The sequence below is a fragment of the Mchenga conophoros genome, linkage group LG7 (assembly GCF_057382185.1).
Source record: "Mchenga conophoros isolate Kocher_MC1m ecotype Shallow Benthic linkage group LG7, M_conophoros_male_GT1.1, whole genome shotgun sequence".
In the NCBI taxonomy this organism is placed as follows: domain Eukaryota; kingdom Metazoa; phylum Chordata; class Actinopteri; order Cichliformes; family Cichlidae; genus Mchenga; species Mchenga conophoros.
In genome coordinates this window covers 20,357,094-20,376,660 of record NC_140532.1, presented here as the reverse complement: position 1 = coordinate 20,376,660, position 19,567 = coordinate 20,357,094, and the positions used below count along the sequence as shown (strand labels likewise).

The 19,567-nt window shown below is 39.5% G+C and overlaps 1 protein-coding gene across 1 annotated transcript; it reads left to right on the top strand.

The window, feature by feature from the left end:
- The first annotated feature begins 808 nt into the window (after positions 1-808).
- On the top strand, positions 809-15,851 carry cat (catalase). The gene is made up of 13 exons (XM_085282817.1): positions 809-967; positions 1,572-1,743; positions 2,642-2,752; positions 5,470-5,600; positions 5,996-6,100; positions 6,304-6,429; positions 6,515-6,706; positions 6,893-7,045; positions 7,133-7,271; positions 7,756-7,886; positions 8,295-8,402; positions 8,633-8,716; positions 14,428-15,851. The coding sequence occupies exons 1-13, from the start codon at positions 902-904 to the stop codon at positions 14,491-14,493; spliced, it is 1,584 nt and encodes a 527-aa protein (XP_085138943.1). The 5' UTR covers positions 809-901; the 3' UTR covers positions 14,494-15,851.
- The last annotated feature ends 3,716 nt before the right edge of the window (positions 15,852-19,567 follow it).

Genomic DNA, 19,567 nt, shown 5'->3' with positions numbered 1-19,567 from the left:
TGAACTTTGCCGCGAGCTATGACAGCGATATAAACCCCTCAGACTTCATTCAAAATGTGGGTGTTTGATGGAGAGTTGCGGTTAGTGAGAGTGAGCCATCAAATGCCATGATAATATAGCATGCCGTAATGTTACTAAATGATATAACAATATTATACAACTGTAATACGTTACGTGTGATATTTATATTTGCGCTTTGTTTTTATTGTCTTTCCTCAGGAGAACAAACTCAAATAGATGACCTGGTTAGCATGGTGATTGAGGACTCCCAGCCATTTAGCATTGTGGAGGACAAAGGATTTAAAAGATTTGTTAAATCATTAAATGTTCTATGTTCTCCCCGCTAAAAAAGTCATAAAAGAAGTGAAAATTTAGTTTTTACAGAATAAAATGTGAACAGGCAGGACTGTAGCTGTCCATACCTCAACTTTACAAAAGCACAATCACTGTCCACACCCCAACCACACCTCACCTCACAGTAAATGATCATTTCCATTTTAAGCATTTCCAAATAATCATTTTCCATGCTGCCAGTATAAATATACACAGTATAATGCCATCACTACAATATACATGTTTTACACGCTCCTTTTGTTGTTGACATTTACAGGCTGTGTGCAAAATGCCACACTCTTCAAATTCATGCCAATTAATATTTTTACGTCCAGTAGATGTCCTACTAGAGCAAATGAAGCTTCAAGACGCTTTGTGCTGGGGTGAACCAACTAGTAAACATACCCCTGACCAACTTTGTTTGCTACTCCGTGAGCAAATCAGTATAGAGGGGCGTAAGAGGGGCGGGACCATCGCAGGCAAGGTCCAAGAAGAAATGTTCTTTTCTGGAGTCAGGATAAAGAGTTTTATTCCGAATAGTGTGTGGTCTAAACGCTGAGCTGTCGAGATGGCTGACAACAGAGATAAAGCTACCGACCAAATGAAGTCATGGAAAGCGAATAGAGGCTCTCAGGTCTATTCATTCGGTTTGATCGATTTTTTTTTTGGTTTTGCGCGGTGATGAACTGGAAATGGGCGATTTAAGCTAGCTTTTCGAGAGACCTATCGTTCAGTAGACGATTATATTCAGACATATAACTTTGTTTTGTAAAGGGCTTACTTGCTAGCATTACTATTTCATTCTTTTTAGCCAACGTTCTTCAAAGAAATCGAGTGGGTGACTACACATCTGAGACATTTTGGGCACTAAAAAAAACAAACACGCGAACCAGCCGTGAAAGAGATGTCGTCTGAACAGCACATAGTAATTGTTATGATGCCAAACTGCACCGTTGTATACACGTGTTACTTTTTATGCGTAACACAGTTTGCATTTTTTAACTCCTCATTCAAAATCGCCATCATGTGTTGTTAGTTTGATTAATTAAGTAATAAACCAGCTGCACCGATTTTGTTTCTTTACTGGAATCATCAGGTTAAAGTAGCAGAAAAGGACAGTTGTCATGTATTAGTGTTCTTGTAGTCTTTCTTCAAGATGTATATATTTAATGCTTTTTCTGTTTTTGTTTGTGTGTTGTGTTGTTTGTGTGTTTTGTTTTTAATGTGTCTATTATTAGAAACCAGATGTGCTGACCACAGGCGGTGGCCATCCAGTGGGAGACAAATTGAACTTGCAGACTGCAGGGCCAAGAGGGCCGCTGCTGGTTCAAGATGTTGTCTTCACAGACGAGATGGCCCACTTTGACCGTGAGCGAATCCCAGAGAGAGTGGTCCATGCCAAAGGGGCAGGTAAGGCATTATGCTGCAATCATGCACTCAACATTTTTTTGCTTTGAGGTCAGTAAGACAGCAAGACGTTTCATGCCCACACTTAGAACTAAGGATTGTGGCCAGATATACAATCACAATATATTTTTTCTTCATTTTGATCCGATAATAATACTCAAATATGGAAAACGGTGGAGTGCCCGTGTCAGGGCCTGTACCTGCCTCAAGTGGACGAGTTTAAGTATCTTGGGGTCTTGTTCATGGGAGAGGGGAGCAAGAGCTCAGCAGACAGATTGGTGCTGCGGCTGCAGTAAAGTAGACCCTGTACCCATTCGTCGTGGTGAAGAGAGAGCTGTGCGTACCCGTTGATCTGCATTGTCACCCGCACCTATGGTCACAAGTTTTGAGTATTTGGACATTTAACATGAACTAGAATGCCACAAATACAGAGTTACTAAGTTGTGTATTCAGCTCCCGACACCAAAGATTGTCGGTGTTTAAAAGGTATTAACAGCAGCTATGTGGTGCAGTTATTTCTGAGATAAAGCAGTGGCCAAGAATCAAGAATTGTATTCTGGTGCAGGCAGATGGCTACAAATGACTGCATTAAAATACAAAGTTAAACAAAACAACCAATAAAGTGGTCTAAAAGGAAATGTGGATCCTGCTTATTTGTGGATTAACTCTGAACAATTGTTAATCTTTACAGGCTTTACAGATCAGGGCTTCAGACTTTGGACAGACATTGAACGAGTTGTTTGTTGGAATACGAGCAAACTAAGACCCAAACAACTTGGGTCTTATATTTGTCCTCATGATAAATAAAGTAAATACAAGAACTCGAAATTTGTGAAGCTTATATTAGCAGACATGTCTTTTAAAATCTGTATTTATTTTTATTTTTTTCTCCATTATTCAGGGGCGTTTGGCTACTTTGAGGTCACTCATGACATCACTCGCTACTGCAAAGCCAAAGTGTTTGAGCATGTTGGCAAGACTACACCAATTGCTGTCCGCTTCTCCACTGTGGGTAAGAACGCCTTGTTCGCCTTGGTTACAGATTTGCTTAGTGAGGGGTGGGGGTGTTTATTCTTCCCTGTTTTTGATGTGATAGTTTGGACTTGCTATTGAAATCTATAGTAGCACCACTGGACTGCACTCTAGGTCCTTACACTCGTATGACTCATTGATGTTTGCAGGTAGCAGGAGAGGGACAGCTCAGCTTCGGACAGTGCTGGGGTTTTAGCTAGCAGCTTAAATTGATGTAACTAATAGGGGTGCAACGATATTCGTATCGATATTGAACCGTTCGATACAGTGCTTTCGGTTCGGTTCGGTATCGAACAATACAACATTTGTAATTTATTTTATCAACTTTCCTTCTGACAATGCTGTCTGTGTGGAGCGCTCAGTGAATCTGCGTTCGACTACTCTGCCTAGGCTGCACTGTCGAGCGCAGATCCACTGAGCGCTCCACACAGACAGCATAGTCAGAAGGAAGAGCGCAGGGCAAGCTAGCAAGACAGAAGTTAAGCTCTCCTTGCAACATAGACCTCCCGCACCCTCATTCAGATCTGGCGTTTGGAATTATTTTGGTTTTCATGTGACGTATGACCCTGAAGGTAAGCGAGTCATGGACTAAAGTAAAACAGTATGTTGGATGTGCCATGCAATGCTCAATTACATGGGTGGGAACTAGTGTGTTAGCGCAGTTAGCTCGTTAACGTGTTGGCCGTCTAGCCCCATGCACGGGGCGATCGGCGGTAGCTCGTTAACGGAGATTTGCCGTGTTGTGGCGTTAAGGTCATTTCAACGAGATTAACCTGAAAGCACTAGTGGGAACACAACGAATATGACTGCACATTTACGCTGACATCATCCTAGTGCAAAGACAAGTGGAAGCAGAAAAAAAACAAGCAAGCATGCTACTAACTTTAGCCGAGTCATTTAGACAGCTGTTTAATATGCTGCTGAGAATATAGCCCAGAAGAAGCGGATAGTATAGCTTTTATTTTGGAAAGAGCCATCTCTCTGTAATAAACTCTCTTTTCCAAAGATGAGTGATTCCTCAATCAGATACAGGGCTTGCAATATCGCTAGCCCGACGTCCTGGGGCTAGCGATTTTTCCAGTCGGGCTACCAAAATCTATCTCTTCCCTGCCCGTCGGGCTATTGTAGGAAGGAAAAATATATGTCAATGCTTTTGCATTCTTTCAGAAATGTAGCTGGGTAATTATGTCATTGGCATCGGTGAGCCACTGTCAATATGTGACATATTGAAATCGCGTTTAAATTTGCGCTTGTTTTTTTGCTTTCACTTTGCAATCGCACGAACTGTGTATAGAGAGCGACAGCACTGATCTGTGAGTGATGATAATTTGTGCACCAATTCCTCTGACATCGTCTTATCAATCATTAGCTTACTATGCAAACATGACAAGTGAAATCTCCCGCAGCTTAAACATGTGAGAGGTTGATCGCGCAGAGAATCGCTGAGCTTATGTGAGTGCGTGTGTAAAAGCAGCAGGATATATATATTTTAGTTCTGCTGAGCCAAATAAGACAGGTCAGGGTGAAGAAGTGACAGCCAAAGAAAAGCTTACCACAAAACGGAAAAGTTATGACAAATCAGACTATAAGGCAAAAAGAAAGTGCAGCTTTATGGTTTCATGGATAAAAGAATTTCTGTGGCTGCGATATGACGAGCTAAATAACCAGGGGTGCACATAAGTGGTCCGCAGGTGCGCATTCGCTGTCAAAATAAAAAAACACGCACAAGGGTTAGGGTTAAATTTAAAAACTGTACTTTTGAGTTAAAATATATATTTATAATTTTAATAAATAACAAATTAAAAAGGCATGAACATTTTTTTGTATCGAAAAAATATCGAACCGTGACACCAAAGTATCGAACCGAACCGTGAATTTTGTGTATCGTTGCACCCCTAGTAACTAAGGACCATCAGTGGCTTTCAGGCGATTCTTAATGGGGAAAAATGTTCCATATCCACAGAGCTCTGACATAGTGGCCTAAAGATTGTGTTGCTTTCCATGTTTTTGTGGCCTGGGGATCACCGAGGATTTGCTACATCACAAATGTACACCACTTCTTCACAGTCCTGCATCTGCTTTCAGCATATTTTATATTTCAATTAAAAAAACAATATATATTATTCAGAATTGTGCATGGGATGGAGTTTGCCTCAGAACTTTGACTATACTTATATTTAAACTGTCAGGACAGTTTAAATATGAAACAGGTATGTTTATAAATATACTCCTGGATTATATGAGCCCTTAATCTTCTCACAACATGTTCATGTCTGCTGAAGACAGTTATGAAATGCTTTCAGAGGAAAATAATATGGACAATTAAAACATTATATTGAATGTTTCAGAAAAATGCAACAATAGAAGATGATGATAATGATTTACTGCTGAAAAGGTTTTTGGTATGAGTTGCAAAACAAACTTTTAAATGCAAAGTGTGAGTAAAAGTGGTTATTTGTTAAAGGAGTGTTCATTGTAAGAAGCTGGCGATGTGATGGTAAGTGGTGTACTTACCATCTTGATTTGTGTGACACCAGAAGGGACATTAAAGGTAACTTTCAACAATGCTACTGGCTGTAAGGTGCAGATGGTACACACTGGCTCCAAATTTAGTTTAAAATAGTCAACCATATTACGTCATTGATTTTTGAGGAGTTGCTGTCTTATGGTTTGTTTGTTTGTTTTTTAATATCCCAGCTGGAGAGGCTGGGTCTGCAGACACTGTGCGTGACCCTCGAGGTTTTGCAGTCAAGTTTTACACTGAAGATGGCAACTGGGACCTGACGGGCAACAATACCCCAATTTTCTTCATCAGGGATGCCATGCTGGTGAGTGGGTGTAGGGACGCATGTGTCTGGGCAGACCGTAATGGTTCAGATTTTTATAATTTTGTGTCAGAGAGTTGTAGTGTTACAGCAGTACTTTATTTTTTTTTATTTATTTATTTTTTAACATGTAAATAATTCTTCCAGGAACAGATTGTAGATCTAGTTTCATAAGTGGATGATTTTTCAGTTTTGTATCTTGTTTTCTTTGTTTTTACATTAAATATCTAACATGGGGTGTTTACACTCTTAGTTTAACTCAAAGTTTATAAAAGCCAAGCTTGTTATTCCTAATGTAAGATATTTAAGACCAGAGACACATTCCTCACAACACCTGTGCTAATATCAGTCAAGTGTACATTGTCTTATATTAATGTCCCATCCTTAATTTCGTGCAGTTCCCATCCTTCATCCATTCCCAGAAGCGCAATCCCCAAACCCACATGAAAGACCCTGACATGGTGTGGGACTTCTGGAGTTTGAGGCCCGAGAGTCTGCATCAGGTAGATGCTGCTGAGCCTGATACTGAAAAGTCTAGTGTATTATGTCATGTCAGCTGAGGTGTTTCTAAAATACACATTTAGGATAAAGAATATTTTCAAGTAAGTCTTTCTGTGCACTGTTGCTCGCTGTCTTTATACTTGTAGTCATTATTGACAGAAACTCTTGTAGTTGTTTTCATGGTCTTGTCTTGTCTCCTGTGCAGGTGTCTTTCTTGTTCAGCGATCGAGGTTTGCCTGATGGCCACCGTCACATGAATGGCTACGGCTCTCACACCTTCAAACTGGTCAATGCCGATGGTGAACGTGTCTACTGCAAATTCCACTATAAGGTCTGCCTGAGGTCAGCTTTATTAGCTGTTATGTTGTGTGTTCTGCCATCTCTGACTTCATTTTTTTTTAAAATAAATTTTTTAGACGGATCAAGGAATAAAGAATTTGACGGTGGAAGAGGCAGACCGCCTGGCAGCCACCAACCCAGATTATGGAATTGCAGACCTGTTCAATGCTATTGCTAATGGAAACTACCCATCCTGGACCTTTTACATCCAGGTCATGACCTTTGAGCAGGCTGAGAAGTTCCGGTTCAACCCGTTTGATCTTACAAAGGTACCGCAGTTCTGCACAACAGACAACATCTGAGTTATAAAGTAATACGTGACATAAATGTGCAGTGACTTGGTAACTTGTTTTCCAAAAACGTCCATATTATCACAGGTTGTCTCTAAATAATGACGTGCTCATTTGAAAATCACAGATGACTTTTGTGATTTGTAAATTTTATTCGCGGTGCAGGTTTGGTCACATAAAGAATACCCACTGATCCCTGTGGGCAAACTGGTTCTGAACAGGAACCCAGTCAACTACTTTGCAGAGGTGGAGCAGGCGGCCTTTGACCCAAGCAACATGCCACCAGGCATCGAGCCCAGCCCTGACAAGATGCTGCAGGTGACATTATGGCAGATTTGACAAGCTGGGGGGAATGAAGAAAAGCTAGGTTGGTATTGAGCTCTGTCCTCCATGTTCTTTGTCTAGGGTCGCCTCTTCTCCTACCCAGACACGCATCGTCACCGGCTGGGAGCAAACTACCTGCAGATCCCTGTCAACTGCCCCTTCAGGGCTCGTGTGGCCAACTACCAGCGTGATGGTCCGATGTGCATGCATGACAACCAAGGTGAGACGTGATCAGGTCTGGTACCTGTGGCTCAGAAATGAATCTTGAGTAATCCTGGAATTTTAATCCAGGTAGTGTTACAGTTTATTTATACTGAGTTCTTAACCGTTATTTTTAACTGTTATTATACACGGGACACATACACAAGTGCATATCACCTTTGAAGCAGACGATCAGTGATGGTGTTTTAAAAAATCTTAGTCATCCAAAAACACCCTTATTATATAAAATAATTAGAAATAATTTTATAACATGGACCTTACATGCATAACCACAGTCATCTACATTGTGCACAAAATGTAAAAACTAGCGATAAAACATTAATTTTATCGCTACATTTCATGCATTGTACAGTGGTAGATGTGTGAATAACGTATGTCATCACTATAGTCACTGATTATGGTTTTCCACAAACATCTGGTCTTTGTTCATTTTTTTCTTTCTTTCCTTCACTGCCTCACCAGTGTTTTTGTTTGACCACCAGGTGGCGCTCCAAACTACTACCCTAACAGCTTCAGTGCCCCAGAGACTCAGCCTCAGTTTATGGAGTCCAAGTTCTGCGTGTCTGCAGATGTTGCTCGTTACAACAGCTCAGATGAAGACAATGTCACACAGGTAATGATGATTTAACAGGATCTGTAGGCGTGTGACACAGAGTGTCTGAGGCCCAGGCAATTTCAGATTTGATAATATTAAAAAGCTGCATAAATCTGTATTTAATATGAACAGTGGATCGAATGATAAGATGAAATTGTTGCTCATTTTTTAAAGGGTAATGGAAATATGTAGATTTAGTTTTAGTGGCTTTTTCTTCCTGTTACTGCACTCTGGTTTCTGGTTTCTTTGGCCTCATCTTGAAGGAACACAACCGTAGCTAAGGCCACTTCTTATTAGTAACAAACGGTAGCTGTATGTCATAAGATGTTGTTTAAGAACTTGGAAATCCAGTTAAGGACTGAGTCAAAATCTGTTTCTGATTAGTTCCTTTTTCCTCTGGAGAATAAACCTGTGTGTTTTTTGCAGGTTCGCACCTTCTACACTCAGGTCCTGAATGAAGAGGAGCGACAGAGACTTTGCCAGAACATGGCAGGGTCCCTGAAAGGAGCCCAGCTCTTCATCCAGAAACGCATGGTGAGTCCAAGCACTACAGTCTCTCACTTTGCTGTCGCTCATAGTTTGTGCTTTTTGGAATGTGAGGTTTCAGGAAAGATGTTGTGCTTATTGATAAATGTAATCTAAAACGCTACAATAGCATTTACTGAATGTTTATTCTTCATGGCTTATAGGAGATGGAGAGAATGTGTTTTTTAAAGAACCTGCTATCCTCCAGGACTGTAATGTTTTTCTTCTGTGTCTTGCAGGTCGAGAATTTGAAGGCTGTGCATCCAGACTATGGAAACAGAGTTGAGACTCTTCTCAAGAAGTACAATGCAGAGGCCAAGAAGGTATGTATGTATGTATATGTTTGTATATATTAGAGATGGCACGATACCACTTTTTTATGTCCGATACCGATACCGATATCATAAATTTGGATATCTGCCGATACCGATATGAATCCGATATAGTGTTTTTTAATCAACAAAACTGTTTTTTAAATATCTTGCTGCATTTTGTATAAGTTCATACTCAAGTTTAAAACAACAACTACACTAAAGCTATTCTGTTATACCTGTATGCAAAAAAAAATATTTCATAGTTCAGCAATACTGATCAATCTAATAAACTTACAGTTTTTTACAGCCACTAGGACACATTTCCCAATACTTAGGTCACTTTTGCAAAACTCTTCACACAATCCTCCTAACTGACCGTCAGCTTGGCAAAGCAGTTCATTTCACATTCAAAATGCACTACAACTACCAAAACACTTCATTCAGGTCTCAAATAAACTCATTCTTCCAGAACACTAGCAAAGGTTGACAGCCGACAAACACACTTTGTCACCCACAAAACAATGACCTAAAAAACACTAACAACATGTAGCATTACACAGTGTTTTCTTGTGTAAAACAAGGACATATCTCTGTTTATAATTTCAATATATGTTACTGGAATGAATCAGACATCATGCAGAATTCGTTACAGTTTTTTCTGATTGCTTAAGCACATTTTTTGTAACTATTGGCTAATTTTGCAAAACTCTTCACACAAATAAGAAAACCTGTCACCCAATAATCAAAACATTGTAGTTCTCTTGCAAAAGCAAACACAGCTAGATTAACTCTTCACACCTTCATAAAAATGGTGTTTCCGTATCAAACAGTACACACAAGCCATCATCTACTAAGCACACAATGCGCCAACTGCACACTGATGGTATGAATTAAGACGAAGGAGATTGTTGTGGACTTCAGGAGAATGCACACCCAACATGCTCCTCTGACCATTGACGGAGCGTCTGTGGAGAGAGTGAGCAACACCAAGTTCTTGGGTGTGCACATCACAGAGGATCTCTCCTGGACGTACAACACCACAGCACTGGCCAAGAAATCACAGCAGCGTCTCTTCTTTCTCCGCAAACTAAGAAGAGCAGGAGCACCAGCCCCCATCATGTACACTTTCTACAGAGGCACCATCGAGAGCATCCTGTCGAGCTGCATCACTGTGTGGTTTGGAGCCTGCAATGCGTCCTGTCATAGAACCCTCCAACGCATAGTGAGAGCTGCAGAGAGGATCATTGGTGTCTCTCTCCCCTCCCTCCAGGACATTTACAGCACCCGTCTCACTAAAAAAGCCCTTTGCATAGCGGCTGATCCCACACACCCAATGCAAAGCTTCTTCAAGCTGCTGCCGTCGGGGAGGAGACTGCGGAGTCTCCAGGCCAGGACCAGCAGGCTGAAGGACAGCTTCATCCATCAGGCTGTCAGGAAGCTTAACTCCCTCCCGATTCTGCCCCCTCTCCCCTCTCTCCTCCACGGTCTCACTGAACTCTGTCACACACACACAAACACACACACTCTCTGACTCACTCACTGGCCTGCACCAGTTACCAGTCACTTTGTGGAGCATTGGACTGCCATTACCTCATAAGACTTTGTTGTTACACTATCTCTTACCGTACACTACTAAATCTCCATTTGCACTATTTGCCTATTTGCACTACTCTGCCTGGTTTACACTCAATGTCACTTACCCATTATATTGTATATTATATAGCTTTCTTGTTATATGTAAAATTGTATTTATTTAAATTTTTACTTTTTAATTATTTTACTTGCATTTTTTAATCACTTTTATATTTAAATATATTTAAATGTTCATTTGCTATTTATCTAGGGATTGAAGAGTAACGCAATTTCTATTCTCCGTATGTCCTGTACATGTGGCAGAATCGACAAATAAAGTTGACTTTGACTTTGACTTTGAATACAAAACACATCTGGCTTTTGCTTTCTCTGTGCACAAGGTAGGCTATGTCAGTTTGAGCTCATACTTCTGTCATAGATCCATAAGCATAGAGGGATCCAAACTTCAAGTACTGGTGTTTATTCAAACACATCAAAACAAACACAAGTGTTTATTTCCAAGTATAGGATTATTTGCAATCGCCATAATGACTATATGGGTTACTTGGTCTGCAGTGAACATGCTTCCTCTGCCCCAGCATCTGGTCATCTAGCAATTCTGTAAAGTAACAATTTCAGTATTTTTACATCAATGGTATTGGTGTGTTTCTCATTGGCATATGGCAGTGCTACAAATCTTTGTGCGAAGTGACTGTACTCACCGATTCTCATTTCAAGATGTCCTTATGGTACTTGCTACAGTGTAGCGGCTCGAGTTAGGCTGGACCCGTTGGCCAGCTACCCTCAGGGTCATTCCACGGTTGATTACATGGTCCACTATTGTAGCTCTGATGTCATCAGCAATTCTATTTCTTACTCTTCCTACCCTTCCTCTCCCCCCTCCTCATCTTCCTCTCCCTCCTCCTCGTCTTCCTCTTGCTCCTCCTTGTCCTTGTCGTCCTCTTCATCCTACTTCTTCACCTCCACGTCCTCTTCCTCGGCCTCCTCTACTTCTCACTCTTTCTGCTCCCTCCATTGTACTCCGCACACACAGCTTACCTGTATTATAGTGCTTAGGCTGATTGCAAAGTGAACTAATTATCTAAAGAAGTTTTCACATGTGAAAGTGTGCCAGACAGTTGGCAAGTTAGTGTTAATGATAGCCATACATGTGTATACTTTTGCTAGGAGTGTGTTGGAAATTTGGTAATTGAGTGTTGTGCAGTGAATTGTGCCTACAGTTTTGCAAAGTGTGTGTTACAAAATTGCAAACTGAGTGCAAAGCAGTTTTTGTGCTTTTAGTTTTGCAAACTCAGTGAGTGGTTTTGCTATAAGTCTGAATAGTTTTAGAGATTGTGCTACAGGAATCACAGTTAGGGTTTAAGCATTCAGAAAAAACTGTAATATTTGTTTCTGTATTTTTATTTTTCTGCACTAAGTAATCCCAAAATACAAGAATTTGTATACACACCATCCACTGATACACATACAATAGTAATGCTAATCTACTCGGTCTTCTCCATTTGGCCACATCACATCTTATGTCATCTAGGGCAATACACCTAGGAAAGAATCTCCTGGCTGCCAGAATTGAAGGAGTTGAAAAATTGAAGGAGTAACACCTGTGTAGATGTTCATCTACAATGAGAATCAGCTGTGGCTGGTTAAACTGCATTTTTAGATTTAAAATATGTTTCAATAAAATAATGCTGTTGGATTTTGCTGTCTTTTCAAGTTTTGCATTGTGTTATTGTTTTGGCCATAAGTTTAACAGTTTTGAAAACAGTATGTAAGCACATGCAAAATGTCCTGTACGTACAAAGAGTTTTGGCAGTTGTTGTGTCTGAGTGAGAAGATGATTCATGAAATTTGAGAGATGTAGTCATTGAATGCATTTTGTGCCAAAACAATGATAACTGATCCTCAGTTTAGCCCACATAGACTTCTGTTGTGCTCACTGTGTGAGGAGTTTTGCAAACGTGACCTAAGTATTGAGAAATGTGTCCTAGCGTCTGTAAAAAACTGTAAACCTGCACCATCCTCCCTATTCTGGTATTTTAAAGAGTACTTAGCGTAAATATTAAGCAACCTAACTAATAGGGTTCCAACTCCCAGCAACAATAAAAATAAATAAATAAAAAATAGGGAACCACCCCTCACACTCCACCTCATGATGCTTAATCGACGTAATCAACCTTAATTTGATGCAGTGTGAAAAAAAAATGCACAGAAATCAATTATTTTTCAAGAAATATTAAATAGATTCAACATCTTTCTTCAACAAAATTGCAGACTGCACAGATGGTACCTTCCCAAAGGAAAAAGTACTATAGCTTACTAGGGTATATATATTAGACTTAATAGTCACTATATACAGTAATGGACTTCTATTCATTTTGCATCAAATTAAAACTTTGGGTGTCAGATAATTATTTATTAAAAGCTCGACATTTTAAATGAGAATAAGAAAGAAAAGTATGTCTTTGTGCCCCCTTTTCCCTGTTAACGCCCTATCGGCCCCCCTGGCTAAATTTTGCTAGATCCGCCCCTGCACAGTTACCAGCGTCAGCTACGTAGAAAAAGATCCTCGAGTAGAAAGTAATATTAAATAAATTCTAACAACAGCTGATCAAGCTTAAACGTGCTGCTGTTGTTCAGCCGCTGGTTTCCTCTTTCTGGTGCAAAGTGGGCCAAAAACAAACAAGAGAGACGGACTCGCGACAGAAAAGCCGATCAGCTGATCGTTAAGCAGTTTCATGATTGAAGTAGCAGCAGGAGAGGCAGTCGCTTGTTAAGCTTAACACAGGAATGCTTTACAAACATTCAGAGATGGACTTACACACTTGCTTTACTTCTCTCGGGATAACTTTATCGGAGATGAAATGCCGGGTTGCTAGCGAAGCTCCAAATGCTATCCAGACCACCGACAGGTCCCGCATGCCACAGCCGCTCTATCACGTGATGCATACTGCTCGACGTGCTAACGTTCTGAGGTGAGTTACGGGGTGTTGCAAGTTTTGTGAGGTGCTTTCGTGATATTTAATGGATCGGATTACATTTTTTATTTTTCTCCGATATCCGATCCAGTAATTTAGGTCAGTATCGGACCGATACCGATACGTAATATCGGATCGGTCCATCTCTAGTATATATGTGCTCCAATTTCCACTGGGACCACTGTTATCTTCACCCTTCACATTTTCTCGAGCTCTTCTCTGAGCCCTTGGTATTTCTCGAGCTTCTCGTGTTCATCCTGAACTATGGTGATGGCACTCACTAATCCCCGGCTTCCTCCACTTAGCATACAGTATCAGGGTGCTGGACTTGGGGTGAAACCCTCCATGCATGGTCAGGAGCTTCCTGGTCTTGATGTCAGTGGCTTCTATCTCCACCTTTGGCCAACTACTAGTATTTTTTTTCTTTTTTACTTACTGTGCTAAGTGTCTTCTTTTTACTTTATATTTTATACTTTTACTACGTTTACTTGGTTATTATGTTACTATTCTTCATCTTGTTTTATTGCTGCTGGCCTCTGTGAGCCACCAAACAAATTTCGTTGTATAACTACAATGACAATAAAGTGCTTTAACTCTTATTATCCCAGCAGGGTACCTGATCACGGACAGGGCATAGGTGTTGTTCTTAACGTTCAGCTGACTCCTCATGACTTGCTTGACGCTCTAACCCATGTGCCTTTTCATGTTAGCTGGACAGGAGCTTCCATGTGGTGCTGAGCCTGGTTATTAGTTGGTAGTTGTATGGGACTGTTACCTTCTGGAGGTCCTTGGGGATCATCACTGTCCAGCCTTCGTTAGCTATTCTGGGTCTCTCTCGTTGACTAGTAGCTGGTTCATTTGTGCTGCTAGACACTCATTTAGTCGGCTTCTTTAGCCAGTAGGCATGAATCGTATCAGGGCTTGGTGTTGTCCAACTTTTCACACTGGAGTCTCTTTCTTGGATGTCTACCACCGTAATGAATACTGGACCCTGTTCAGGGAGGTTGCTGTAGTCTGGTCTTAGATACACTGGTTACTGAGCATTGTTGTTATGTGTTGTGTCCTTCTCCTGTTGTTGTTTTTTTTTTGTTTGTTTTGTTTTTTGTATCTGATCTCATTTGTGTTTTGTTTGTTTACTCTGTCCCTTTTCAGGATGCCACTTTGCACGTTTACAGCCGTCCTGGAGCCTCAGCCATCACCGCCTCATCTAAGATGTGATGCCTTAAATTTCAAAAGATGCACCTGTGTGATAACTGTTAACTAAAATGGACCATTATTCGAGCCATCAGAAAAGGTTCAGAATACTAGCAGTCTAGTTTTTAAATGTTTTGGCTAATTGGTTTTTAATTTAGTTTTTCCAAGCAGTTTATTTCTAATAATTCTCAGCAGCACTTGCATTTTTCTTGTTATCTACAACATAACAAGGTTGAGATAAAGTCGCCATGATTCTACTGCAGTGTTTTTGAGCTTTGAATAGTTATTGTTAGATCAATCAAGTTTAATATGCATTTAAGAGCATTTTATTCCATTTAATTTTGATTTGATTGCATTAAGTTCATTTACTAAACCAGTCTTAGCTAATTCCTCAGAGTGTGTATACTACTAAACTACAATGCTTGAAAATTTAAAAAGCATTGTAACTTTAAAAGAAATCTGTTTACTTGTTAAAAATTATGTTTGGTATCTGCTTTAATGTCAAATCTCGGTTTAAGCTGGTAAAACATCTGGAGTTTTTATGAACCACAGGTTTGCTGCTGCTTTATTTCCCAGAATGAGCAATGATCTGTTGTGGTTACTAGTAGGGCTGTGCGATATGACCAAAATCTCATATTCCGATATAAGACATTTATCGTCCTGATAACGATATAAATCACAAACTATACATTTTTAGACATAAGTTTTAACGGCCACCATTTTCTTTCATAGTTTGAGTCTAAGGTTTATTTTTTTAGCGCTTGACGGCTCTTTTTTTGCTTCTCATCCATAAACTATCTGCAGACTCTTTCCCGTGATTCAGTTTATTTTGAAAAGTCTCAACAGGATGTTGAGCTTTATTGTGAAAGGTTTGTGTGGAAAACAAACAAGCGGACAGCGGAGCCACGCGATGGTTTTACCGTCATTGTTGCTAACGACAACACATAAAAGCAGGTGCTTGTCTTGTCCGTCCGTAGTGTGGTTATATTAAATATAAGAGAAAGAGAGAACTTTAAGAAATGGTTATATCCACTACAGTGACCATCAAAACGATGAAATAATATTGCTGTAAACAGTTTATTTTACGACACCACGAAACAAACGATAGCGTAATAGGAAACGATAGACGTTTTTATATCGTCATGTGATATATATCGTTATATTGAACAGCCCTAGTTACTACTTCTTCATATTTGGCTGAACCACTGGTGAATGTTATTGTGGTATGTGGCAATATGCTACCAAGAAGTAATATTAACTAAGATAGTCTTTTGTGGCTTTCATATGCAAAGCCTACAACTAACAATGGAGTTGAACTTTATCTGAGATCTATTCTGTGCCTGTAGTAAGGAATTTGTAATTAAAAGTTTATCATTTGTCTACTTTTGTCTTCCATTCTTTAAAGAAATGGCAAGTGATCGATTGATTTCCATGCTACCTTTAGTTGCAACCTTTAGTTGGGAAACAGTTATGTTCAGACTCATTATTTTACATTATCTCACATGGAGGTTGTGATGTTAGAAGGTAAATTACATTGTTCTGTACAGATAAAGCTGGAAAAGTCAATAACAAATTTCAATTCAATTTTTCAATTAGACAGCTTAGTGCAGGCTTCCAATCCCTTTATACAAGGCAGTGCACGAGATGCTGTAGCATTTAATCCAAACTGGCATTTCAATTTGGCTCTCATATCTTTGTCAGATTTGGTTACCACTGTCTCCCAAAGCCACCACTTGGTGTAAATTGACAAGACCTGTTAGCTGTTTGAGGTTCCAACTTAAAACATTAGTGTGTGAGGGTGTAAAGTAGTAACTTAGGTGGAGTGAGTGGGAGCGACACACATGAGCCAGCTACTAACTAGAAGAATCTCTGAATTTAAAAATGTGTGATTAAATAAAAGAATGTTATACTGGATGCATTGTGATTGACAAAGATTGACGTTTAAAGACAAAGTAAAAGAAAGTAATCCCATATAACTGTATTAAAAGGCATTATGCTAAATATAATGTTCTTGTGAGAAGGGGCTAATAAAATGTAATTGAAGAAAGATTCCATAAAGCGAATGAAACATGAAGTAAATGTTCATGTGTAATGGATATGGAAGCCCGTTTCCGCCACTAAGTATCCATAACTTGAAATTTCGAGTTTTTTTTTTTTTTTTTTTTTTGAAATTTTGACTTATTAACTCGACATTTGGAGAAACATAACTCAAAATTTCAAGTTACTTTTCTCAAAATTTCTAGTTAATAACTCAAAACCGATCAACAAATTGGCGCTTTCGCGAGTACGTTTGCTGATAGTAACTTTAGAGAAAGAGAGAACTTTAAGAAATTAATATATCCACTACAGTGACCATCAAAACGATGAAAAAATATTGCTGTAAACAGTTTATTTTACGACACCACGGAACAAACGATAGCGTAATAGGAAATGATAGACGTTTTTATATCGTCATCCGATATATATCGTTATATTGAACAGCCCTAGTTACTACTTCCTCATAACCTCATAGCGTCCTCATAACGCCATCGGATTCAGCTAATAACACAAGGATTTCATCATTTTTGAAGTCACGCTGAAAATACTCAGCAATCTGTGCATTCATGACTGGATTTAATACTGGTAGCTTAGCTGTAGCATTTGTAGCTCAGGGCTTCAGCTTCCGGTTAACAAGGAAATGACGTCATTCACGTAGATTGGCAGCGCTAACTCAAAATTTCAAGTTACTTTTCCTCAAAATTTTGAGTTAATAAGTCGAAATTTTGAGAAAATAATTTTGACTTATTAGTCATCTAAAAGAGTTTTCCTAAAAAACGAATTAGGCAAACAAGCAAAGCAAAAGGGAGCAGAATTCAGGTTTTTGTGAAAGGCCAAAATCAGGCAGGAGGAAAACTGGGAAAAAAATGCTCCAAAGCTCAAAGCAAAAATCTGGCTTGGTCATAGTGGACAGTGGGATATGAAACATCAGATGCAGAAGTGATGCAGCAGTGGGAAGACAGGACAGATGTGAGGACCAGATAACAAAGCAAGCAGCAGCCATAGCTGTGTTAATGTAATGTAGAGAACACGTTGTGTTGTGTTCAGAGATGGGCAGTAATGCGTTACTGTAATCTGATTACTTTTTTCAAGTAACGAGTAAAGTAAGGGATTACTATTGCAAAAACGGTAATTAGATTACCGTTACTTTCCCGTAGTAACGCTGCGTTACTGCGTTACTAAAACCGTGATTTTTTTGCAGAATGTCTCATTCTGCAAATGACAGTGACGTAAGCGAGTGCGACGGTCGTAACAACAGCTGTGTGCAGATCAACAATGGATCACATATCGATTGTGGGAGAGAGTATGAGCGTGCAGCGTTTAAAGCGTGGAAGTACTGACCTTACTTTGAGTTTGATTCCATAAAAAGTGACAAAAACATTAGCGTCCATCGTGCGTGGGAAGAAAACTTCTTTTTACACCGAAGAAAAACCCCTAAACTTCCAAGCAAGCACCGAGTGCGCAACGACGTAATGGGAAACTCACAGAGAAAGTCGCGGATTCTTCAACTGACCGCGGCACACCTGCACCAGGGTAAACCTCCGCCTACCGCGGTCCTGCTTTACAGGTGAAAATAGAGCAACAGGACCGCTGAGTCTTTGACTTTATTTATTTTCTGCTGTGTTTTACTTGCATCTATTTGAAAGAGTGAGTGTAAACACAAAAAATATTTTATTTTATTTTATGTGCTGGAATGTGTAGACTAATTTATTCAAGTCAGAGAATGTTGCATATAATTAAATTTTTGCTTGATGCATAAAGTTAAAAGATTAAAACTGATAAAACAAGTTAAAAAAAGAGACTTTTCCATTTGATTACATTTTGTATGATGGATTATGTAGAAAAAGTAGAATTGGGCTGAAAGATCTATCGCTTTATCACCTCTTCAGGTTGTAAATCGTGTTTTTAAAAAGTAACTAAGTAACTAAGTAATTAATTACTTTTGAAAATAAGTAATCAGTAAAGTAACGGGATTACTTTTTTTGGGAAGTAATCAGTAATTAGTTACTGATTACTTTTTTCAAGTAACTTGACCAACACTGGTTGTGCTGAGATGTTCCTCATTAGCTGGCTATAAAGTGTAAATGTGTGATAGGGTCTTTTTTGATTCATGTTTTTTGACTGCTAAAAGAGCGAGTTAGCTGGAGGACTGAAACTAAATGAAACATGAAAGCACAGCTAGTCAGATGGCTAATTAGCACTTAGTGCTGAGATGGTTGAACTTAAGATAAAATTTGCTTATTTTCAAGAGGGAATAACGTGGCATTGGAAGCCTTCCTGCTCAGTGAGGGCAGGTTTGGATTACTTGAAATGTTTTTAAGATTTCCGACCTGTATGAATTTTAGAGCGAAACAGTGATACGCCCCTCCTGAGGAGACACTCGATCCTGCAGCTTGACAAACCAGTTCTTTCCTGTCCATTGGAAGAGCCCCTTTCATGTGCTTAAATGGACAGTCCCCTGAGAGCTGCAGTCGGAAGGTTGATTTCACATCTTTTACTGTCTTTAGTGTCGCCAATGGGCAAGTCTTTTTTTTTTTTTAAACAAGCAGTTACCACAATAGATGTACAATAATTATCTCACTCTTAAGAATAGTGCTTTAAAGTCATTGTGTCATTTGATGAGCAAGATAATACGATGACATATTCTGCACTGTTTTCTTTTTCTCAAATAACTTTTTTGTCATTTAATGGAGTACACAACTTCTGTTGGAGTGTAACATACACTTACCAGCCAGTTTAAACAGTAGATGTTTAACTGTATCTAATCAGCCAATCAGTGCATTTAGACACAGACAAGATGTCCTGCTGAAGTTCAAACTGAGCATCAGAATGGGGAAGAAAGGTGATTCAAAGAACTCTGAACTCTGGTCTGTTTATTTTAGAAACTGCGGCTCTATTGACATTTCCCAATACGACCATTTGTGGGGTGCACAGACCTTCTTAAAAAGGTAAAACATCCTGTTAGCAGCTGTTGTCTGGGTGAAACAGCCTTGTTCGTGTCAGAGGTGAGAGGAGAATGGCCAAGACTGCTTTAAGCTGATAGAAAGGCAACAGTAAGGTA

Excerpts from the sequence above, each read along its gene's own strand:
- cat (XM_085282817.1), top strand. The coding sequence starts at position 902 with ATGGCTGACAACAGAGATAAAGCTACCGACCAAATGAAGTCATGGAAA. Across the intron at positions 968-1,571 it reads AAGCGAATAGAGGCTCTCAG|AAACCAGATGTGCTGACCAC; the intron begins GTCTATTCATTC and ends GTCTATTATTAG. Across the intron at positions 6,101-6,303 it reads GGCCCGAGAGTCTGCATCAG|GTGTCTTTCTTGTTCAGCGA; the intron begins GTAGATGCTGCT and ends TCTCCTGTGCAG.